Source organism: Amorphotheca resinae (genome assembly GCF_003019875.1).
Source record: "Amorphotheca resinae ATCC 22711 unplaced genomic scaffold M430scaffold_7, whole genome shotgun sequence".
Taxonomy (NCBI): domain Eukaryota; kingdom Fungi; phylum Ascomycota; class Leotiomycetes; order Helotiales; family Amorphothecaceae; genus Amorphotheca; species Amorphotheca resinae.
Genome location: NW_020194477.1, coordinates 66,163 through 89,278, shown reverse-complemented (window position 1 = coordinate 89,278; position 23,116 = coordinate 66,163). Strand labels below are relative to the sequence as shown.

General features: G+C 49.2%; 10 protein-coding genes across 10 annotated transcripts; 6 read left to right on the top strand and 4 right to left on the bottom strand.

Moving 5' to 3' along the window:
- Nucleotides 1-398: 398 nt before the first annotated feature.
- On the bottom strand, nt 399-1,828 carry M430DRAFT_35284 (hypothetical protein). The gene is made up of 2 exons (XM_024866712.1): nt 1,570-1,828; nt 399-1,511 (listed from the first exon to the last, which is right to left on the bottom strand). The coding sequence occupies exons 1-2, from the start codon at nt 1,570-1,572 to the stop codon at nt 798-800; spliced, it is 717 nt and encodes a 238-aa protein (XP_024720014.1). The 5' UTR covers nt 1,573-1,828; the 3' UTR covers nt 399-797.
- Nucleotides 1,829-2,636: 808 nt separating this feature from the next.
- Nucleotides 2,637-3,514, top strand: M430DRAFT_35283 (hypothetical protein). Its single transcript, XM_024866711.1, has one exon. It carries the CDS (start codon nt 2,697-2,699, stop codon nt 3,195-3,197), a length of 501 nt encoding a protein of 166 aa, XP_024720013.1. The 5' UTR covers nt 2,637-2,696; the 3' UTR covers nt 3,198-3,514.
- Nucleotides 3,515-5,582: 2,068 nt separating this feature from the next.
- On the top strand, nt 5,583-7,198 carry M430DRAFT_50883 (hypothetical protein; the record flags this gene model as incomplete). Its single annotated transcript, XM_024868174.1, has 4 exons — nt 5,583-5,728; nt 5,797-6,825; nt 6,883-7,033; nt 7,088-7,198. 4 exons carry the CDS (start codon nt 5,583-5,585, stop codon nt 7,196-7,198), a joined length of 1,437 nt encoding a protein of 478 aa, XP_024720012.1.
- Nucleotides 7,199-7,435: 237 nt separating this feature from the next.
- On the bottom strand, nt 7,436-10,621 carry M430DRAFT_121877 (hypothetical protein). The gene is made up of 6 exons (XM_024861824.1): nt 10,362-10,621; nt 10,281-10,304; nt 10,079-10,231; nt 9,844-10,026; nt 7,933-9,790; nt 7,436-7,873 (listed from the first exon to the last, which is right to left on the bottom strand). Exons 1-6 carry the CDS (start codon nt 10,503-10,505, stop codon nt 7,659-7,661), a joined length of 2,577 nt encoding a protein of 858 aa, XP_024720011.1. The 5' UTR covers nt 10,506-10,621; the 3' UTR covers nt 7,436-7,658.
- A 1,742-nt stretch (nt 10,622-12,363) lies between these two features.
- Nucleotides 12,364-14,165, bottom strand: M430DRAFT_66879 (hypothetical protein; the record flags this gene model as incomplete). The annotated part of the gene is made up of 4 exons (XM_024869253.1): nt 13,675-14,165; nt 12,817-13,626; nt 12,774-12,777; nt 12,364-12,641 (listed from the first exon to the last, which is right to left on the bottom strand). The coding sequence occupies exons 1-4, from the start codon at nt 14,116-14,118 to the stop codon at nt 12,364-12,366; spliced, it is 1,536 nt and encodes a 511-aa protein (XP_024720010.1). The 5' UTR covers nt 14,119-14,165.
- On the top strand, nt 14,048-16,053 carry M430DRAFT_50880 (hypothetical protein; the record flags this gene model as incomplete). Its single annotated transcript, XM_024868173.1, has 3 exons — nt 14,048-14,102; nt 14,489-14,856; nt 14,923-16,053. 3 exons carry the CDS (start codon nt 14,048-14,050, stop codon nt 16,051-16,053), a joined length of 1,554 nt encoding a protein of 517 aa, XP_024720009.1.
- A 421-nt stretch (nt 16,054-16,474) lies between these two features.
- On the top strand, nt 16,475-17,068 carry M430DRAFT_19488 (hypothetical protein; the record flags this gene model as incomplete). The annotated part of the gene is made up of 3 exons (XM_024864089.1): nt 16,475-16,519; nt 16,576-16,704; nt 16,781-17,068. The coding sequence occupies 3 exons, from the start codon at nt 16,475-16,477 to the stop codon at nt 17,066-17,068; spliced, it is 462 nt and encodes a 153-aa protein (XP_024720008.1).
- A 541-nt stretch (nt 17,069-17,609) lies between these two features.
- Nucleotides 17,610-18,912, top strand: M430DRAFT_140588 (hypothetical protein). The gene is made up of 3 exons (XM_024862668.1): nt 17,610-17,694; nt 17,747-18,320; nt 18,376-18,912. The coding sequence occupies exons 1-3, from the start codon at nt 17,638-17,640 to the stop codon at nt 18,750-18,752; spliced, it is 1,008 nt and encodes a 335-aa protein (XP_024720007.1). The 5' UTR covers nt 17,610-17,637; the 3' UTR covers nt 18,753-18,912.
- Nucleotides 18,913-18,976: 64 nt separating this feature from the next.
- Nucleotides 18,977-20,191, bottom strand: M430DRAFT_245058 (hypothetical protein). The gene is made up of 3 exons (XM_024865075.1): nt 19,583-20,191; nt 19,297-19,526; nt 18,977-19,220 (listed from the first exon to the last, which is right to left on the bottom strand). The coding sequence occupies exons 1-3, from the start codon at nt 19,974-19,976 to the stop codon at nt 19,095-19,097; spliced, it is 750 nt and encodes a 249-aa protein (XP_024720006.1). The 5' UTR covers nt 19,977-20,191; the 3' UTR covers nt 18,977-19,094.
- A 292-nt stretch (nt 20,192-20,483) lies between these two features.
- Nucleotides 20,484-22,921, top strand: M430DRAFT_102797 (hypothetical protein; the record flags this gene model as incomplete). Its single annotated transcript, XM_024860820.1, has 7 exons — nt 20,484-20,662; nt 20,770-21,043; nt 21,113-21,439; nt 21,490-21,570; nt 21,643-22,256; nt 22,305-22,487; nt 22,540-22,921. The coding sequence occupies 7 exons, from the start codon at nt 20,484-20,486 to the stop codon at nt 22,919-22,921; spliced, it is 2,040 nt and encodes a 679-aa protein (XP_024720005.1).
- Nucleotides 22,922-23,116: the final 195 nt, after the last annotated feature.

The window sequence follows — 23,116 nt, the reverse complement described above, 5'->3', positions numbered from 1 at the left end:
TAAGCAAAAAGAGACAACCGTATGGGTCATATATGGGCGAGTTCGAATTCCCAGAATTCCCAGATTTACGAGGGGCAGCATCGTGACGTCAAGGGAAGGCGTGGGAGGAAACTTGATTTGGTCGTGCTCGCTTGACCCAGGAAGCGTGACCAGAGAGGTATTGATGAACGTGGAGACTTGGGCGAGTAGACATAAATATCCGTTGTCATGAAGGACGCGGAGGTTTAGAAAGCTGACGGACAAACATAAAGCAGTTACATGATCTGAAGGGTTATCTTGTTGGTATGAGAATAGCAAGAGAATTGGAAGCTGTGATGGCTAGAAAGACATGCTTAGGGCTGATCGTCTCAGCTCTCTCATTGGGCAAGGGAATTCTACATGCAAGAATCATGGTACTGATGGGCTAGAGCGACTTGAACACTTAAGTATCGCCCTCGCTGTATGTATAGCGATCGAACCAGATCTACCCACACTTGCGGCAGAGGGACGGGTGAATAGAGGGTACAAAGTGATAAAGGCAAGAACAGAAACAGAGAAAGCAGGGGTAGACGGAAGAGAGTTGCGGTTGCGTACTGGGCATTCTTCCTAGCGGAAAGAAGAGGGTATGTAAACTCGTAGAGCCGCGAAGAGGCTAAATGCTGATATTCCCATCTTTTCTGTTGATACCCATGGTAGTTCTCCTGAACGCCGGACTCCGCGCTATACCAAACCCGTCAATCTTCCTCCCGGCTTGATTTTTGGCAGACCGTTTCGTCAGTCTTGACTCGTAGACCGCATATCCTACTATCTTCCTCTTACTACCCCAGGTAATGCAGCACCAACCAGCAGAATCCAAAGAAGATAACCACTCCCGCCCAAAAAATCCACTTGTCCTGTTTCGCCCTCCGCTCAATCATACGAATCGTATCTCCACTGATCCCCAACGTGTTCGCAACACTATACAGCCTCTTCTGCGTCCCCTTCAGAATCTCCCTCTGCTGTCCCAGATCCCCCAGGACCGCCTGCCCCCTGGCCAAGTACTCATCCAGCGCCGAGTGCGTATTTGCAAAGAAGGCCTGCTCACGCAGTGCATGCGTCTCTCGCGTGTAGTCGTTACTCCCCATACTCAAGCTTCCATCCTTCGGCGCCCATGGACTAGTTGCCGCGCCCAGATTCGTCGCATTCGCATATGGATTGTCAGGCGTCGCGGTGTTATGGGGCCTTCGACCAAGCAGCTCGCGCCTGTCAACTGCCGCACTGGCATCTTCGCTCTGCAGCTTTAATTCTTTGAATTGCTCTCGGAAGGATTGGAGCTCGGAGCGGAACGACGCAATGCGCTCTAGAGCTTTCTCTTTCTTTGACGGATTGAGCTCGTTTTTTACGAGGTCGGCATACTGGTCTATGGTGCGCGAGAAGGAGGTTAAAGATGCGGAGATCTGGCCGAGCAGCGAGGGCGTGAGGGCGGTGGGTGGGGAGGAGAGGTCGCGCTTCAGGGAGGTGGATTGTTTGAGAGCAGTATTGAAGAGGGTATTCTGGTTTCGGGGGGCTGATGGTTAGTTGTGTCTAAAACAAGGGAAGGGAAATCGGCACCATTCTGAGATCGAGAGAGAGTGAGGTCAAGTAGAGCTCTGGGAGAGTGGTGACAATGGGGTTGTGGTGTTGATGTTTGAAGGTTGACGACCAGAGCCTCGTGTAAATAGTAAAGCAAAACGTGGCGAGATCCGGGGGGTTGCGCGACCTTGAGACAGAGCAGATAACGGGCGCATAAGTATCGTCGAGCGCACTTCAGAGGGGAGATTTATTCAGAATGGATTTTGACTCTGGTTCTGCATTGTGATTCAAGTTCTGGATTTTGATAAGGTGTTTGGTGTATTTCTGTGTAAGGCCTGATCCATATGATTGCCTATCTGGGTCTAGTACCCCAGATCAAATTCTGCCGTCCCGTGACACCCACATCCGGCGGATCGATTGACCGCCCTTCTAGACAATCAACCAGTCAACCAGTCAACCTCCCTTTCTCCCTCCTCACCGCATCCAAATAACTCAGTTCTTCTATACAGCATTCGACAGTATGCTTCCAGAGAAAACCCTGCCTTCTTACTGGGCAAGCGGAGGCTCTGGCGTATAGGACGTGCAGGAAGTGCAGAGACCTCACAGGCAATGGAAGTCCCCCCTCTTCTCCTTTGTTATCGTCCGTCTGCTCAAAGGTAAGTAGGCCATTCCAATCTTTCTCTACTGTGCTGCGAAGAAAACAACCCTCGAGAGAGTATCCTGGCGGTGTGTCTAGCAATACAACTGTACGGGACATACATGCCATCATGAGTCCTTTGATCGACGAGTAGCCTTGACTACTGCACTGCCCTTTACCGACTCAACTCGCCGCACTCCATTTACTAACTTATCTGTCTCGCATTTCCCTGTGCTAAACAATGTGCATGTCGAGTGATCGCACAATTACTTCTTGCTTTCAATGCAGTGGCCCCTCCAACCAGGAGATCACACAGATATGACGGTCAAGCAAGCATCCATGACTGTCCCACAGACATCTCTCTTTCACCACAATAGCACTGCGGTCTTTATGACTCTGCCAAAATCCCACAGAGCAGTGAAAACATACCCTCCGCTAACTCTTAACTCACCGTATGTTCTGCCCCCCAAACACATACAGAATGCCTCGCCCACTGATAAGTATCCACCGGATCATACCCCACCACAAGATGCGCCGCACACACTTCCCTTCCCTCTCAACGACCTACCTGTTCCCCGCCATCCTCCTCAACCCGCCTTTCCTCCTCCATCTAATCAACACTTTTATATCGCGCCTCGTACACCAGCCACCCATCACATCCGTCTCTCCACACCCGATCATGGAATCCATGGGCCCAGTTCCGGGATCGAAACCATATCTGGATATGCATGCCGATGATCACTTGTGTTGGCGCTACGCAGTCTTCATGGTTGTGCTACAAGTCCTAGTGTATGGCAGGGTTCAGGTCAACCGCATAAGGACGAAGAGCCGGCTTCGGCAAATGGAGAGGAAGACTATGGAAACAGATATAGTACCGGAAGACCAGAAGCTCATATATAATGTGGGTAGTGAACATGCGGTGGGTTTCACGGTCACTGCAGTTGTGGATGGGAACGGAGCAACCACCGGTGCAAAGAAAGCAGATAACAGAGAAGCAGCGGATCCAGGGTGCAAAACGCCTAAAGATTGAGAGCGAATGGTCAAAGAAGACGAGTAAGGAGGGGGTGTTTTTATGATACCCATAATCCCACTGCTCAGCTTCCTTTCCCTAGAAAGCATGAACGGGATAGGCGCATTCGAGTGTCTCTTTTCTTAAGTCGAACACCTGACGGATACGCATTTTCTTGAATGGCAGGAGACAGCGTGGCGTTGGGATAGGCTATCGTGGTACAGAGTTCATTTGTTTGACGACTGTGTAATGAGAACGATACATCGTTTGCAAGTTTACAGGTCAATGTTTCGGCGACGGATGTGCAGAAGCTGCTCCAGTCAAAACCTATGCACGTGACAATCAACTCAGATGCTAGGTATGCCTGTTCTTGGCCTCTCCAAAAAGGAGTTCGATATACCGGTTTACATAATGTGAGCCGTGGTCTTAACAATTAGCCAACCACGTTTTCAGGGGTTGAATCTCCCATCTTGCTACAGTAGTTCAGCCTCACTATCTCTATCTTCCCAGCCCTACGTCCAGTAGCGGGCCGTGATTTGTTTTGTGGAGAGCTATATATACTACATACATACCTTGGCAGACGCCAAGAAGATCTACAAAGTGGATCTTGTGGGGATGTACCTTATGTCTTGGCAGGATCTTTCGTGGGAAAATAGTTAATTTCTACCCCAACCCCACGTAAGCTATCCATATATATTGCAAGGTACGAAACATCTAGATAATTGATTATCTTAAACCCTTCGTGTCTGCCAACTCCCGGAGTCTCTTCTTTGAAGCTCTCCTATCGTCGAACTGGCTCGCTATCATCTGCTCGACGGTCTTCATGCCGGCTTTGGCATGAGGCTAGGAGACTTCGTACTCCTCGCTCAAGGTGTCCTTTGGTTTCGCGTTTGAGTGGCTCTCGTTGAAGAAGGGAACACTCAATGAGACGTGAGAGTCAGAGTTGAAAGGACGATACTTGGTACCTTAGGTATGACTCTGGTGTATCTGGAACGAAACGTGGTTATTCGTGGAAGATATAGTATGAACGACTCGATTACTGCTATAGCCGTAGGATTGAAGACGGCGACACGCCGACACTCAACTTACTTGGCCGCGAGTGAGTGATATTTGAAAAGGGACCACAAGAAAGTCATCGGCATTCCTAAAGGTGTGTCCTCTCCACAAACCATATAACATATAACGCGGACAACTCCCATTTTGCATTGAGTAAAGTGCACTCGCATATTCGAGTTGTCGAGGTAGACAACAAGTCGGAATAAATGAACAAAAAAACGGCCACGCACCAATAAAGCATCGCAGACGGCCTGGCCCGACCCCACATTGCTTGTTTTTCTTGGCTCAAGCCGCCACTGATAAGGCTCGGGCATGCTATTGGATGATCCAGACGACGAAGCCGTCTTCGCTCAACTCGGGGAGGGTGGCTTTGTGTTTTCTCATTTACCGTGGTGGTTCTGTTTTCGAGTTTATGTTTACTCTGTAGTTTGCATTTTGCATTCTGGTCTGACTGGACTGGTTGCTAAGTTCTTCCTCTTTTTCCATCGTGGCGTAGAAGAAGAGAGATGCTTCAGACGGCAGGAAAGGAGGGCATTCGGAAGGACTCCTAAGAGAATTGGAGAAATCATAAGTAATAAAGAGACCTGGAGAAAACAAAAGCCGGGTAAATAACATGTCACAGCATGAAGTAATACAAAAATCCATGTCATATATATAATTTATTAGTCCCACCACCGTGGTATCTGCCCACGCGGAAACGTGGGCAGCGGCCAATAACCCGCCCTAGGTAGACATGCTCTGATGGTGTTTTCTGGCTTCACAATACCAACCCTCAAGAATAAAATAAAATGGCTTTGCCTTGCCTTCCATGCCTTTCCATAAATGGTTGTCAAAAAAGGCCAATGCCGCCGCCGTCAAATATCAATAGCCATGAACAGACTGACGGGCTGTTGGTTCATGATACACATTTCTGCTTCTTTCCTGCCATTTGCCAGCTGTGAGAGACTAGCATCCTCCAGTCCGGGGTATTGGTACTGTTCTATACCCCCTGCCCCAGAACATGGATGCCTCCATCCCAACTCTCAGCTCCCAGCGTGCACCACTTTTCATAGGCCCAGATAAGGGACCGGGATACGCATGGCCCGCCATGTCTTCATATAAGCTCCGAGCTTCTGCTCTTCGTTTCTGTTTCTAGCCTGCTGTTGCTCCCTCTCCGAATCCTACCTCGACCGGCTGGCCAGCAGACACCCTCGACGGTGTAATTGAGCACAAAGCCACCTTCTGGGGAAGGGATCAAGCGCTGACGAGCCACCAGGTCTATCTGTATAGTTAGATATTTCGAGCACTTGCTTGCAGAGAGCAATTGGGCCGGCTTCCACCTCTGGCCAGCACCCCAGGGCGTGATTCGAGATGTCAGGACTGGGGCACGTCGCTGGCAATGTCGGCTCGCAGTACAACTACACAACCACTGACTGGTTGGACACCGGTGACAATGCCTGGCAGCTCACCGCGGGCACCTTGGTCGGGCTCCAGAGCGTGCCTGGCCTTGTCGTGATGTGCGTCAAGTCCCCTGATTCCAGTGAAGGAACCCATACTCAGGGTGCTAACATGCCTCTCTGCATAGGTACGCGGGGATCATGCGCAGCAAATGGGCCATCAACAGTGCCTTCATGGCCTTCTACGGGTTTGCCGCAACGCTCATCGTCTGGGTCCTCTGGGCCTACAAGGTCGCCTTCGGGATATACATGCTGCCGTTCGCAGGACGGCCTGGTCCCATCATGACGATGCAGCAGGAGCTTGGCCAGTCCCAGCTGCCGTCGGTGTCGCCCGTCCTGTTCCAGAACTTCCCCCTGTCGACCATGGTCTACTTCCAGTTCGTCTTCGCCGCCATCACCATCGTCATCATGGCCGGCGCCTTCCTGGGCCGCATGAATTTCACCGCCTGGATCATCTTCGTCCCGCTCTGGATCACCTTCTCCTACTGCATCGGCGCCTATTCCATCTGGGGCGGCGGTTTTCTCTACCAGATGGGCGTCATTGACTACTCCGGCGGCTATGTCATCCATCTCTCGTCCGGCACCGCGGGGTTCATAGGCGCGCACTGGATCGGCCCCCGCCTGGCCGCAGACCGTGAGGATTCTCGTCCGAATAACATCCTCGGCGTCCTCGTCGGCGCCGGCATGCTCTGGCTAGGCTGGAACGGCTTCAACGGCGGGGACCCCTACTCTGCGTCCGCAGATGCCGGCGTCGCCGTGCTCAACACCAACGTCTGCACGGCCATGTCGCTGCTGTGCTGGACCGCCTGCGACATGATCTACTTTAAGAAGCCGTCTGTAATTGGCGCCGTGCAGGGCATGATCACCGGGCTGGTAGCCATCACTCCCTGCGCGGGAGTTGTCGCTGGCTGGGGCGCCATCGCCGTTGGGTTTGCGAGTGGCACCATCCCATGGCTCAGCATGAATGACATGGGCAGGAGGGTCGCGTACTTCCGCAAGATCGACGACACGCTGGGCATCTTCCACACGCACTGCATCGCTGGCTTTGTTGGCGGTTTCTGCGCCGGTCTGTTTGCTACCATCGAGGGCTGTGCCGCCTTTGGGATCTCCAACCCCGGAGGCGCCATCGACGGTAATGGGAAGCAGGTCTGGCTGCAGTACGTTCCCCTTCCCTCTTCCCCCTCTCAGTCCCAGCTCTAACGCGTCACCAACAGGATCGTCGGCGCCCTCTTCATCATCGGCTGGAACATTGTTTGGACATCCCTCATCATGATGTTCATCAAGTACGTGTTGCGCGTGCCGCTACGCATGACCGAAGAACAGCTCCTCGCCGGCGACGACGCCATCCACGGTGAAGCCGCCTATGTTCTGGGGCCTTGCGAGGCACACGACAACCTCCTCTCTGGCCACTACATCAAGCGCTCAGAAACTGGCCCTCAGGAGTTGGGCATGGGCGGCGTGACGATGGGCCACGATCCCCAGGCGCCGGTGGCGGGCGAGAAGTCTAGTAATAATGTTAAACATGATTGATTTGGGGTGCGGTGTTGTTTGTTTTGAGAAAGGAAGAAGAATACCTTGATTTCTAAATTTTATCTTTACCTTCTGGAAAATGGTTGAAGGATGAATGGATGATGAGCGGTGGAGACTGCTGCACGAGATCGAGAGTTACCTTACCTAACCGTGCGTGATATCTCTGATTGTGATATACACTGCGCGTTGTTATAACCATGATGTTGTGGCCTGGTAATAACAAGCATCTTAGTCGGTGGCGTCTGATCATAATAATTGCATTGAGTTTGGATGGTTATTGAAGGTACCGATTCCAATTGTTCTTTACCTAAGGTCACCTGACCCCCCTTTTTCACGTGTCGTCGACCAGGCAACCCGAAAGAGGGTTCGACGAAAAAGGATTTGAACCTCTCAGCCCGCCTCCGTCAAGATCCCAGACCTTAGACCCGCAAACCCAGAAACCCAGAAACCCAATCTGCGTTCAAGTATAGATACTCTCTGTCCATGCATTAATCTGTAATCCCGTCTCTGCCATCTCTGCATCCTTCAGGAAGTCCATCGGCATCCACACAAGATGACCCTTGATCATATCCAGTTTCTTCCGGATTTCGTCCGGTGGTATCATCCTGTCGTAGATATGGCCGGCTTTGATGCCCTTAGATGGGAGGTATTTATCGTAATCGTCAAAGTTTTTGACTTCAGAGTAGAGTTGTTAGTATAAGGGAAGTTTAAAGGGGAATGCGGGGGGAACAAACCATAATCGTCAGGATCAGCATGGAAGAGATGGCGGAAGATTTCGGTATTTTTGGTAGCCCGCGAGGTCCACATCTTCCAGAGCTCATCACCGAGAGGATCGGCTACGTATTCATATGTCTCGCCCTCGTGGGGATCATTCGGCACATCCGGCGGCTGCGCATTCGGGTCCTTGCTGGCGTCTAACTCCTGTGGAGGCAAAAGACCAAGGTGCTCTCTCCACAAGTACCGTCGGAGAGTAGCTGCGTGGTATCCTGCTTCGTATTCTTTCCCATCCATTTTCGACGCCAGGGGTTTGGTATCCGTCATGACAATAGCCAACTCGCTGTCATGAGAGCCGAGTTGGGACCTATCATTGAGATTCGCACTCCCACAAACGACCGTCCTGTCATCTACGATCATTACTTTGCCGTGAATATACAATTCCTCCTGAATCCAGTTATCAACCTCAGCTTTCGGATCGCCTTCCCAAGGCTCGTCTTCAAGTTTTGGAGTGTTGTACATCGAGTTCTTGCCCACACTGTCTGCGCTCTGTGGCTCAAGCTCATTTGATTTGGCTGCTGCTTCGAATTTGCGCTTGGCGTCTGTCTTCTTCTCTTCTTCCTCATCCCCAGAGTCACTGCGTGGATCGAGAGCTTTTCTCTTGCCCATGTGCTTATCCGCGCCTTCATCTTGATCTCGTGAACCCTGGATTCCCGAGTCCATAATCTCCCTGGCTTCAGCCCTCTGAACATCCTGGTACTTAACGCCAGCCTCCTCCTCTTGCTTTTTGAGACCGGGAGTGATGTTTAGACGATCATAGGAGCGGAGGTTAAAGAAGAAGATGTGTTGAGTAGGATCCACGCCCTGGGCTCGGACTTGCTCAAAAATGGAATGCTCACCCCGACAGATGGACATATATTGATAATGCATGATCGCTCTGGTTCCCATAGCAGCGTCGTATCGGAGATCGCCTGCAAATCCGGGGACGGCTGGGATGAGTATAATAATACGGAATTTCCGTCCTTCTTTTCCGGCTCGCACGACGGCATCGACGATGGCTCTCCCGATTGTGTTTTTGATAGGCGGCTGTTGGTCCCCGGTTGCGGTGATGAAGAACTGGTTTTCGATGTAGACGTAGTGTTGTGCGTTGCGAATCAATTCAGTGTATGCGTTCTGGATGCTGTGCTCGTTGAGAATACCGCTCGACCAGTCATCACTGCTTCGAACGACTTGTGCGTGAACTGTGCCTTGCTTCCCTAGAGCCTTGCTACTCAGAGGTGACAGCGGGTGATGAATGTAATCGCCCACAGGGAATCGGGGTCGTTGAACTCCAACCAAGTCCTCATCGGGACCCTCTCGGCCTTCCATTGTCAACCAATTGTATCTACCATCTCTCTTGTACTTGTCACGCTTGATGAAATTCCATCGTAGAACAAAATGTTCTGCAATATCGAGCACGCAGTCCCCCACCACACCCATAGCAACATCATGCCATGGCATCCGTCCATATTCGGCTTTAGACAGTTCGTTCGATTTCCAGTCTTCAACACTTTGAAAATCCATAACCCGGTTGTTGTTGAAGTCCTGACCAGGCCAGATCTCGTTCGAAACACCCGCTGGGTGTACATCAGAGAGAGGATGTTGGTGAGTATCCCACCTTCCAAAGCAGAGGTCGAGCCCTCCAATGAACGCTAGATTATAGTCGATAACGATGAACTTTTCGTGATGGGCCCAGTAGAAGGTCATGTCTGCGGCGTTCTCTAAGACGTTGTGGTCAGGGTGGCGCATGACCACGATGTTCCCGTGTCCTTTGGTTCCTTTGGGACAGAGGCCTTGAAGGGCATGTTTTGTGTGTTCGGAGTTGCATGTAATTGCGGCCTTGAAAAGCATCAGTAATCAAGTCGCTGCTAGATCCCGATCCATATGCTCACCTCGACTTCACGATAGACAATCACGTATATTTTTACACCCGCTTCCGCTCTGCGCTTCAATATCTGATCCAGCCGCCATTCCTGGTTGAAGTATGGGGGCCTCCGCATAAACAGTTCGGGAGATAGCCACCAATCCGCAATATATATGGTCTCTTTGGCGCGCTCGAGAGCAATCGAGACAGCCTGAGGAGGGTCAGCTGTGCGCCATTTTGGGAGTAGATACAGCTGTACATACCCAGTAGTAATCCCGACCATCGACATACCACTTGATATTATTTCCGGGCCGTTCGGGTGCAAAGGATTGAAATCTGTGGCTCTCACAGATCTTCTTTCTCTTGTCGTCGGTGACTTGCTCGTGTTCTTCGTCATGTCGGTGATTCGGATTGAACTGTTCGGTCAGACAATGCGAGAAAGGGTTCTTGCACGATGAAGCCTACTAGATTTCCAAACTTTCCAAGCTCATGCCTGTGCAGGTCAGCAATGTCCCAGTCGCCACAGCGTCAAGGCATCTTGCACACATACTTCTTGTGGCTCAATCCCACCTTCACATCGTAGAGTTTTGTGTCTCGGAACTTCTCACGCATCTGGTCGAAAGGATGCTTGAGTTTATCTTTCAATCTCTCGGGGTTGGACCCGCCATCCTCGGGAGCAGCTGTCGACATGTTGAAGCGTAGTTCTGGTTGAAGGCTTGTAGCAGATATGGTGGTGTACAGGATGCGCCCGCTATCAGGGCAAGAAAGGAGAGACTTCAGTCGAGTGATGGGGGGGTCTTGAATCTTGGGTCTTGGATCTGGGATCTTAGATCCTGGATCTTGGCCCAGATGTTCAGCTCCCAGCCTCGCCATGTCATGACGTCAGGTACCTTAGCTACCATCCCAGACCCCGCCCCACCCCACTCCGCCCCACTCCGCCCCACTCCGCCACCTGCCCCCGCTCTCCGCTCGCCACTCCCGCGGCCCTGTAGCATATTACCTATTAACCTAACTTGGTAACCTGTTAACTTGCTTGGGATTAGCGTATTTCGCTTAACTCTCACCATAATGAAGTCGTCGCGTATCCGATACTGGAGATAATTGAAGCCCTCGGACTAAAATCAGTGATTGCAACACCATGAACTGATTGGGTCTAATATGCCATTAAGTAATCTTGCCGTGCCTGGGGATTATGATATCTACAGCTTTAAACATCTCTGAGATAAGAATAGCAACTGTCAAACACGAGACCTCACGACAGGAGAGTAGGTAGGTCGAATTCGCTCTATTAGAGGGTCTGACTAACCAAGCAGCAAATCACAGGATAGGTACTATCTAAACTCTGTCCTGTCAAAATTAATTCCTCTACGAGTTCCGCGCCGCCATGACCTTCCGTTATCTTGTTCAACCAAGACCAGGAGACTTTAATCAAGGATATGATATATCTAGCGATAGATACACAAGGCCGGAAAACGGCATCACAAAGATACAAGACCCAAAATTTAAGGTGCAATATGATGGAAGGATAGTTACACTGTGGAAGTTTGATAACAAGCGTATCGTACCTACCTATCCAACATCTTCTTCGGTCGTCATAAATTAAGACAGTTACTTGACTAGGAATCAGCCCACTCAATTTCGCGAGAGGTTTCGGAACAGCACAAGCTAGTGTAGTGTTTAGGCTCTGTCTGTAGAATTCGGCCATATTCCCTTAGAAAGATCCCTCGTCGTGCCTGGGAATTGTGATGTCTACAGCAAAGGTAGTTGTGTTCCCTCATAAATGTTTAGAAGCAAATGCTCTCTAGGTGGTGTGTACTATGGAGGATTACTTATCAGCTCTAGAGTTCAGATACCCGAAATTCTGTACAAGTGTTATTTGGCCTGCATCTAGCGGCCTTGTAAACGTCGGATTTGACACCCTTTGTCCCCCATACCTTCGACTTCCATCACCTTCTCAAGGACCTTACGCGCCCCCCCCCCCCGTTCTCTCCTCCTTATAGCTTCCCAACGTAACAGTCTTGACTGGCGACGAATCATAGAGATTGAGTATGACTTCCCCGATTCCTGCTATCTAAGCAAACTTGTGTTTCGCCAAAGACACTGGTCAACAAGTACCAAGAGTTTGCCCATGGCGACCGTAACAAAACAGAAATGCTGTTGGGAACACAAATCCTATTCCTGCTCGACTTATGCTTGGGACTGCCCTCCTATTTTGGATCAGACAACTAGGCAGACAAATGGTAAGAACTCCAATTAAGAGTTACGTGGGAAGTTCTCACGGGCTTTCTCTGCCTTTAACCTATGCGAATCCTTATCAATCTCTCCATCTTGTCTCCTTCGGTGGTATTTTATCGGAAGGCTGGAAAGACACTAGCTAGCAACACATCGAGATTTCCCAGATGTTTAAAGCAACTGGCTAGAACAGCTGGGTTTATCAATACAGTAGTAATGCTACTCTTACACCCAGAGCTTCCCGCTTCTCTATACCTGTTAGACCTGCAGTGGAATAAAAAAAAGGCCCCCTTGGTTATCTGCAAACAGCACTTCGCTATTCCTTCTCATTAGTGGCAAAAGCTTCTCTCAGTCTATCCTTGTATTCTTTCTCCTCCTTAATCTTCCTCTGTATCACCTCAGCTGCACCAATACTCCAATAGTGAGCTACAACTTTATCGAAAATAGACATTTCATTGTGTTCTGGATGGAACAATGGTTGTATGTGTTCGTTGAAGAGCTGATATAACCCCTTTGGGCTATTCAACGCGTGAAAATACCAGAAGCTTCCGGTATCCCAACACCTCCGCATGATAGGTGTGTGGGATATGGGAACTGTCGGATATGAGAATATGTACCGTCACAGTCACTAGTTCGGTGATTGTGTGATGGTATTGTTATTCTTGTCCTCTTCTAAGGAGGAGGGGAGTTCTAGCTATAGTAGGGTTTGGCGGCGTTGTGGGTCACGTGCCTGCCGACCCTTACAAGGTGTCTGATACAGAGTTCCTACCATATCCCTCTCTTCCTGCTCAAAAGCATCGAAATATTCGGCGATAATTTGACGGAAAGTTTCAAGAGGTTCGCCGTGTTCGATGCAGTCTACAGCTCTCCCGGAAATCCAGTATGGAGGACATTGCAACTCTATTGGTAGTGCGCAGGCCCACTCGAGGTCGATCAGGCTAGTTATATGCCATTCATCGTCAACGAAGATATTACTCTGGTGAATATCTGTGAGGGTAAAAACAAAAGGTCCGTAACGATAATCGAGAGAAGTAAACTGTTGGAGGATAGCGCGCATCATGGTTAATGCTGCTAATTGTTGCTCACCGTCAGTTTGGCTGTGGATAGAATTTGGCTGATATTGAATGCGATTATTATGACAGCGTAAGAGGTCAAGAAGGTAGAGATCTACAGCTGAATAAGTAGAACTCTTGCTAATAGACGTCGGAATACCCTCGTTCTCTAGGGACTGGAGTCGTAGGGTCAGAGGACGATTTGTCAAGGTTAAAAAACCTTGATTGTTCAAAGTGAATGAGCCAATTCGAGGCAAGGGACACTTGTTTAACGAAAGCATGATTCGAGCCAGGCCATGAAAAAGGTTTGATCGGCGAGTTTGATCGTGGCGGAGAGTATTCCATGAATTTGAAAGCATCTTCCCTTGCGAAACCCAGCTTATAATTATATAACCGGTTTCTAAAGTATAGGAAGATTTTCGACCAATATATCGACACGGGGTAGGAAGCCGAAGCCAGGACAGTAAGATTCGTCGTACATGCCACGTCATTCGCGTTAAGAGGGAGACATGTTCAGGAGCTGTGAACTAGCCAAGCCATAAGCATAAATCCGTGTAGAAATTAGATAAACGTACCGTCTGGCCATCAGGGAATCCAAAGCCAAATAGAGAAGGTATAGGGACATCTGGACAATGTTGCTGAATCCATATATACGACGCAGCCTCGCATCGAAGCTTCTCGTCCACGTTTCCATGAGAATATGCCTCTCCGACTTTGTAAGGTAGCGGAATCCTAACGAGCACGGCTCGCACATCAGAAGGCGGATTGATATGAACAGGAATACAGACGTTGTAGCTGCCAGATATCCAAGTCCCTTCACCTGCAACTCGGCACATGTTCACAGGCACACGGAGGTGAAATGCCACGATTGCCTCGATCTCAGGCTTCCGAGCGGACAAGTAATTCCAGAACTCCAGTTTCTGCCGAGGATACCCGATCTGAGGAAAGATGTTGTCATCGTGGCTCAGGGCTCGATCGAGGGCAATACTCCCTTTGAGAAGAGGTAGGGAGTCCAGCATCACAGAGTTGGGCTGTAAAGGGGACGGAGAGGATGCGTCGTTGGAAGTTGTGGTTCAGGAGGTCGCTAATCCGTAGCGCGATAATGGCACCACGGATACAACCGAAGGTTTAGCATCCCCGGCACTAGTTTCGATCCGAGCCGAGCTTCGTACAGCGAAACTCGATGGCACCTGAATCTTGTGGAATCGCAGTCCCATCTCTGCAGAAACACTGGTGATCCATATTGGATTTGAACTGCACCGGTGGTTAGCCTATACAAGCATCATCAATTCGTCAGATGATGGCATTGTCACCCAACACCTCAAAATGCCGGAAACCCTTCCACTTCTTCACGGAAATGTCACATTGGAGTCGGCCCTTGAAAAATAGCATACCCTGACCTACGGGTCAAATTCTATCTCTCCCTCTTCAAGCGTCGTAGTGACATCGAAGCTATAGTGTCGCACCATCTACGTCTACGCAAGACGGAGACGTGTCACCTTGGAGAATTCAAAGACTGGAAAGCAGGCAGCTTCAACGTGTGCATACCTGTCTATATCAACAATTGGGCCGCATTCCCTAATAAACGGGTGATTATTAGGTTTCCGCTTCCCTACAAGGTTGGGGAGTCAAGATACCCCGGCAACGCAGATGAAAAGCTACGTTGTGAAGCTGCTTCCTTCATCTGGATCCAAGATAACTGTCCCACTGTTCCAATACCTTATTTATGGGGTTTTGGGTTCTCTGATGGTCGGAGTGTATGTATTGGTGTTTTAATTCTAACCTCTAGAGCATATGCTAATTCGTTGATTGGAAACATGTAGTTCACCAAAGACGAAAATGTACCCTTTCTCATTCGATTGAAGTGGAATTTGCGAAGGACCATATTATCAATGCTCGGATACCCTGTCCCATGTCGGTATATAAGTCGCAGGTGTCCTAGTTCACTAGGAGTTGGATATCTCATCATGGACTACATCGAAGACGCGGATGGGAGGATGCTCTCGGAGTCTTGGGAGGAGCTTCATCACGACCCGAATCGAAGAACAACCCTTTTCAGGGACATGTCTCGGATTATCCTTGCGTTAGGCCAATTACCGATGCCACGTATAGGCTCCTTAACAATCGATAATCGGGGTGTTTTGAGTCTGACAAATCGCCCTTTGACGTGTCAGCTCCAGATTATGGAAAATGGAGGCATTCCAACCAACATCGACAGGAATCTCACGTACTCTAACACAGGCACGTACTTGCTTGACCTCTTGGCATATCACGATAGTCGTATACGATATCAACCTAATTCCATTAGGGACGAGTTTGATGGTAGAGCACAGATGGCGACCTTAGTAATGATGCGAGCCCTTCTTCCTAATTTTGTTAGCCGCGACCTTCGCCATGGACCATTTGTTTTTAGCCTTACAGACCTCCACCAAAGCAATATTCTAGTCGATTCCGATTGGCGCATTAAGTGTCTAATTGACTTGGAGTGGGCATGCTCCTTGCCCATTGAGATGCAACATCCTCCATGTTGGCTGACCGGTCGAGCGATTGATGAATTACAAGAAGGGGAACACCTCGAAGCCTTCACTCGTATGCACACAGAGTTCCTAGATGCCTTCGAAAAGGAAGAGAGATTGCTGTCTCCCACAAAGCATGGTGCCTTATACCGCACAAATATCATGAGGACTGGTTGGAAGATTGGCAACTTTTGGTACTTCCACGCTCTTGAGAGTCCCAAGGGCATATATAACCTTTTCTTCCAACATATTCAACCAAGATTCGCACCATCGCACAATCAGACGGTGTTCGATCGAATCGTAGCGCCATATTGGGCTACCGATGCAGATGAAGTGATCGCTTCGAAAATCAAGGATTTTGAAGTGTACACTCATCAATTACAAAAAGCATTTGGGGCTGCCGGCGACGAGTCGGGAAAGGAAAGTTCTGATGGATAGTCAATAGTTTGGCAACTCAGATACCAACGCAGTGGCTACGAGAATTGCCGACTCCTTACACTCCACAATCCACTAATGCCGGTCACAGCGCACGAAGGGCCGAGCCGCTTTTGCCGTCGGGGGATGTGGATGGCTGTAAATGCCGATAAAGCAGTCTTGCCCACCTTTCCAGACCGGAACAGATACTTTCAACGTCAGTATTGCTGTTGTTCGTTGCTAAGATATTTCTTTCAAGGTTCGCTCCAAAGGGCGGAGGGGTACGATGACGTAAGCGTGGGACCCCTGCGGAGTGTGTGCCTCGGCTCCTTTGCTACCTTATTTACCCCACCCGCTCCCCCAGACTGTGTTCCTCGTTCTTCAATCTGCCCCGTCAACACCACCTCTTCAAAACACATAAAAACAGACCCTCACAACAGACACAATGGCATCATTCTTCAATCTCACCAGCAACTACTCCCTCTACACCGTATGCTCCCCAATTGGTGTTTTGGATCCAGATCCCAAGTTGCTAATCGCATGCAGATCCCCGCTGCTTGGGTCGTCGCCCTCGCGCCTCATGCCGTGACGCTGGCGCTCGCAAAGTCCATTGACAAGACTGCCCCTCGCACCTATGCCAAGAGCCTTGAGAGTGACCAGACCCTTGACAAAGCCGTGCGTCGTCCCTCTCCCACATTCTCACCCTCCCCAATTCCCCCCTCTCTATTACCATCCCGCTAACCTTCCACAGACCAAAGCCAAGATCCACCGCTGCGAAGGCGCGCAAACCAACGGTTTCGAGAATATCGGTCTCTTCGCCGCCGCCGTCATCGCAGGAAACATTGCTGGTCTGCCCGCTGAGACCTTGAACACGCTGTCAGGAGGATATATTCTTAGCCGAATCGTGTATAACTATATTTATATCACGGGTACGACAGAGGCGATGGCGAGCGCACGCACTTTGGCATTCTTTGCAGGCATTGGGCAGGTCTTTGCCTTGTTTATCAAGAGTGGAAATGCCTTGAGGAATCGAATCTGATGGCCCGAAAGTTCACAGCCAACATATACCCGGGTGAAACTAAAATTAGGTGGGGGCCGGATTATTGGCAGATAAGATAAGATTCAAATACAGCCATGCAAAAAGTACTCAAGTCTGCTACTCTAGCATGCGTGCCTTTACTTGTGCCATAATCTAAGAAGTCTCTACGAAAATTCTTACTGTCTTTTCCCTAGAACCTAACCCCTTGTCGCTTTAGGCCCCGTTTCCAGCATCAAATAAGGTAATCCTCGGAGGCCCTCAAGCTACTGGGTTTAAGCTTTGGACTTAGCAACTCCAGAGATGAGGCCAAGGCCCAAAGGACAATGCTCGCCTGGCGCCAAGAAAAAGTTGGGAATAGTTAATCACGTACAGTAGCAGCGTATTCTGTGAATATAACATACTCCATCAGTCGTGCAAGATAGTGATGCAATTAGGGATTTCGGATTTAACAACGGACTTTACTATTTAATGTCCGCCCATTTTTGATATAAGAACTAGGTACCTACTGCTGTATCTTCGTCAACCACATTCAGGAAAATAAGTAAACTGCGACATACCTATATCTCAAGATGGCATCTGAAAAAACAAACGTCAAGATTGTCTTTGGGGCTATGACCATTGGCAAGGTATTTCAGTCTTTGCTCTAACGCGAGTCCCTTCGCTGACAGAAGCTTCAAGCCTGGCGTTGAACAAGCTCGTGTCCACACCCTTGAAGAAACCACCGCCATCCTCGACGTTTTCCAGAAGCACGGCCACAAGGAAATCGATTCCGCTCGCTTCTATGGCCAAGGTTCGTCTGAGGAATACCTCGGGCAGGTGCATTGGAAGGACAGAGGCCTAGTCATGGATACCAAGTACTACCCGACTATTGGACGTGATATGACTGAAGAGCAGTGGACACATAGCCCGGAACATCTGCGCGAGAACCTCATGCGCAGCCTGAAGGCGCTACAGACGGATCACATTGATATGTGGTACCTCCATGGACCGGATCGCACCACGCCGTATGAGGTGACGCTTCGAGAAGTTGACAAGCTCCACCGCGAAGGCTACTTCGAGAAATTTGCCATCAGCAACTACATGGCCTGGGAAGTGGCACAGATATGCGAGATCTGTGATCGGAATGGGTGGATCAAGCCGTCCGTGTATCAGGGAATTTACAACGCCATCCATCGTGCAGTGGAGCCGGAGCTCTTCCCGTGCCTTCGTCATTACGGCATGGCGTTTTACAATTATAATCCCCTTGCTGGAGGTGTGCATGCCCTGACACCTAACATCTTTGATACGATAGTCTAACTTCAACATAGGATTCCTCACGGACCGCTACCACAGAGAAACTGAGAAGGTTGAAGAAGGCTCACGCTTCGATTCTAACAGATGGCAGGGTCAAAGTTACAGGGTCCGATACTGGAATGACGCATACTTCGATGCCTTAGATATCATCCGGCCGGTGGTGAAGAAGCACGGAATAACTGAGGCAGAAGCCGCTTTGCGGTGGATGACGCACCATTCATTGCTTAAACGTGAGCATGGAGATGCTGTTATCATTGGTGCATCCAGCGCAAAACAACTGGAAGAGAACCTGGTAAATTTGGAGAAGGGACCCCTTCCAGAGGACGTTGTCCAAGCATTTGACGCTGCTTGGGAAAGAGTGAGGGCCCTCTCGTGGAAGTATTGGCACTGAGTGCGGAGTCTGTGGAGTACCGTCTGACGGACTCTATGCGTGTGTAGTCTTAGTATGTCCATTTCAAAGCCGGGGGGGCCTCTAGAAGGACACGGCTGCACACCCATATGAACAGAAACTTATCCCCCCCGAGATAGAAAGGTGAAGTAGATATACCAATACTACCATCTTCAACGTGTCGAAGGTTGAGCGGCTCTGTGACTATGCCTCTAATCCTTCCCTACGAAACCCAGCGTCCACATGATCTGGAATCTTAAGGTATACCTTAGTGGAGGTCAAGGCTGCGGCAGGTGGCAGCAAACCCCGATTCTTGTCCCTTTTTATTCATCCTCATCACGTCTACTATCTCTGGTTGCCTGAATTCTTGTCAAGCCACCCTGTATACCACAGTTGGAGCTCGGCCTTGCATTCTTCCTTGCGGAAGTCAGGAGAGGGCCAGCCATGGCCACGATATATTTTCCGGATTTCCTAAAAGAAATCCCGGTTAGCAATATCCTTTGTAGTGGCTGGGATTTGTAAATGTGGGAGTATGTAACATCCATACCTCAAGTTCCTCGTCCCTTTCCCCACCGCCAACCCGGATAATGCCCGAATGACCATCATTTCGGACCACAGGAATCGCTTGCAAGGATCTGTACTTCTCCTTCAGAGTCGCGATTAATTCCCCCAGAGGTTTAGTAGGATACAGGCGCCAGGTATTGCCACTTTGAAATTCTTCATCAGTAAAATTTGGCTGGGGACCACCGAGAAGCGAATATTCAGCAACAGTACCTGCTGAGATTCTTAGCAATCCTCCTTTGATCATACCGCTACCTCACAAAAAAACATACCAGTGTTGGTATCCAGCAACAACCAAATTCCATAATTCCTCCCACACGTCAATGATACCACATGATCTGGAATCTCGCAGTGTGGGGGATCAAGGCTGACATTGCGATCTATGCGTTTCAAGCTCCGGGTACTAGTGTAGTCAATGGGCTCGGTATCGGGGAAGACTTCCCAGGCACTGGTGTCTACATATGGCAGATGAGAAAGTAAATCGACGACTTGGTCGGTTTTGCCCATCTTGCGGAAAGTTTCGCGAACGTCTTCGGGCCAGCCGTCTCGAGGAGGCGCTTTTATGGAGGAAGCCGGAAGGTAGGGAAAGGTGGTGATGAAGTTGTAGAAATCCGAAATTATCTTGACAATTTCGTGGCGGTCAGTAGTAGCCACGATTTGGGTCATTTTGGCAAGGAAATATGAGAATATTGTGTGAAGTTTTGAAATATCTGGGGCGGCGTTGTCGTCAAGCGAAGGGATAACATCCTGATACAGATGACTTTGCGATTGATAAGACGGCGCAATGAAAGCGACCTTCAAAACCAAAGCCTAACGTCTGCTTGATAGTCGAAGCTCAAAGACTTCTATTGCTCAAATCCCCATATGGGATTATTGGAGACCTGATCATTTGGATATCTGGGTGAGGCTTGCCGAGGTAATTATATACACAATTTGATACATGGCACTCGCTCAGTTGTTACGTAGCGAACACCGTGCATCGGCAGTCAAGAGCCGGGGCGTGGTATTACAACTGGGATATTAGCACCCCTTTTACCCCATATTGACCCCGCAACGCGTGAGGGGAATGGAGAACATTCCTCCGTCTCAAGAATATATTTCATGTATTTAATGTGTTTTATCTTCAATTCATACTCATACCTCTTTCCAACCTCTGCCTTCTCCAGCATCATCATGTCCCAATATCAGCCAGGACCCATTCCGGTAGCACGCCCCCGGAGGCGCTCTGCTGCTGCTTGTTGGACGTGTCGAGAACGTAAAGTGAGATGCAATGTTTCTCAATGCGGCCCTCCTTGTACGAATTGTGTTCATGATGCCATCGAATGCAAAGTAGCACCGCGAAAGAAACCAACGTAAGCTGATCAAGCCCCACGCGCTGCCTGACACAACGTACTATAAGCTAGAATAATCATGCTGACCAGGTCTTGATTGCGGTTTCTAGAGCGCGGAGATTCCGTAGTCCATTGAATGCGCCTCAGCCAGAAGAAGTGTCAGCCAGTACCAGCAGTCTATCAACTCCCTCTTCAAGAGTCCGTCCCTCTTCAACAGTGCAGCCCTCGCCTGTGTCGCCTGCAAGCACACCAGAGAGAGTCCACAATGCTCTAGTAGACGTGCCTGACGAGGACATAGACAGCTACGGACAAGATATTGATTACGATGAGGGCGAAAATAGCAAGGCGTATCTGGCGGCCCTAGAAGGGACTGCCACAGGGAGCGACGCCGTTCCGTTTTATGTTGGTATGTGACATGTGCCTCCTGGCGAGGTTAGATTACAGACTGTCATAAAGCTATTCTACTAATAGATGAACTGTACAGGCGACCAGCAGGGTCTTGGCTTTGTAGTTGACATCTGCCGGCCTGATCGTTCGCCAAATTGTAATCATTATCTGGTACCACGCGCAACGGCCAAATTGTACTCAGCTGAAGACCTCGCCGTGTTGCGTATGAAGGGTGCATTTTCCTTGCCACCTGATGAGATTTGCAAGAGGCTCCTCCAATGCTATTTCAATCATGTTCACCCATTGCTCCCTATTTTAGATGTTAATACCTTCCTCACGCAATATATAAAGGGTGGCCAGCAGAAGTCAAACCTTCTGCTCTTGTGGAGCATATTCTTTGCCGCGTCCAGTGTAAGTAGGCGGACGTCCTTTCATTGAAACAGTTTGCTAATCAACAACAGTTCGTCGACGACGACTTGTTGCAGGCAGCTGGACATTCATCTCGCAAATCAATGAAGCGATCCATGTATACTCGCGCAAAAGTCTGCCCATGTCCACATTCCAGTTCCGGCTTTTAAATCGTGCTGTTATGCTAACGCGGCTTGCACCTCTAGTGTCTCTATGATGCAGACTATGAAAAAGACAAGACTGCGCTTATCCAGTCGGTTATGCTAATGGGATACTGGTATACCGACACTGAAGATCGTACTGGCTCATGGCACTGGATTGGCGTTGCTATCAGTCTCTGTCAGACTATAGGACTTCATCGCAATCTCGAATCAGGCCAGCATCAAAAGCAACGCTTCTCTAGCTCTCAGTGTCGAGTATGGAGACGAATATGGTGGAGCTGCTATATACGCGATGCTTGGCTCTCTTTTGGTATGGGAAGGCCAATGAGAATCCACATTGAAGATTGTGACATGCCATTACCAACTGTCGACGATGTCCTCGCAGAACTGATCGACGTTCCTGCCGAGACTAAAGATACATACCTTCCAGCAGGCATTGCTTCTTTAGCTAGATACTGGATAAACCTGGTGCATATTTCGCTAGCACTAGGAAATGTCCTGTCGAAACATTACAGACCGAGAAGAGACACTCCATCTCTTGCTGACTTAGAAAGAGATGAAAAAGAGATATTTCAATCTTTTGGAGCCTGTCGGAATGAGACTGTATCAGCCGATCCCATTGTTCAAGTTAACGCTTACCATTTACAACTATACTATGAGTAAAAGGTCTTGTACTCATTTCCCGAGTGTTGCTAACCGTGTAATAGAGCGACGATGATTGCCTTATACCGCCAATATCTCCTTACCAGCCCAGAAGGTATCACATCAATGGAAAAAGATGCTTGGCATAATACAGTGCTAGAAAAGGTCAAATCAGCAGCGTTTAACACAAGCTCTATACTAAATCAGCTTATATCAAAGAATATGGTAAAGTTTTGCCAGGCCATGTTGTAAGTATTCTGTTCATGAGCATAGATGTCACCGCTAATATACGCTATTTAGTGTCACTGCGTTGATACCGGCAATGCAGATCCATCTCTACGAATCGACTTCATGCAACATGCTAGCACAACGACATGGTTCCCACCAATTAGATCTTTGCATGATTGTCTTGAATGAATTGAGGAAAACCTACTGGGCAGCAGATTTCCTCTGCAGGCTCTTTTCGAAGGCGCAGAAAACATTGAGAAACACAAGGACATCTAAAACTGCTGATCATGCAGTAAGGAATCCAAGCCAGCTCACTCCTGATTCAACGACACACAGCGAAGAGCCAATAGCCCCACAAGAGACAAACAACGATTTTATGTTTCTGCTAGACGAGTTCCTTTCAACTGGATGGAATCCCTTTCTGAGTATGTCTGAGGATCCAAACATCAAGTAAGAATCCATCTGTTGCTGATTTAGGAGTTTGACTGAGCTTTGAATAACGCCTTTCTTAGTACACACATGGAACTCGATCTTGAGCTCGGTTCACATTTTGATTCAGAGGATTTTAATATTCTTTAGGAATAATGGTGTTATCGTCTACAAATGTAGATTGGTGTAAGGCCTATGATTAGGTTTTGACTCGTCATGT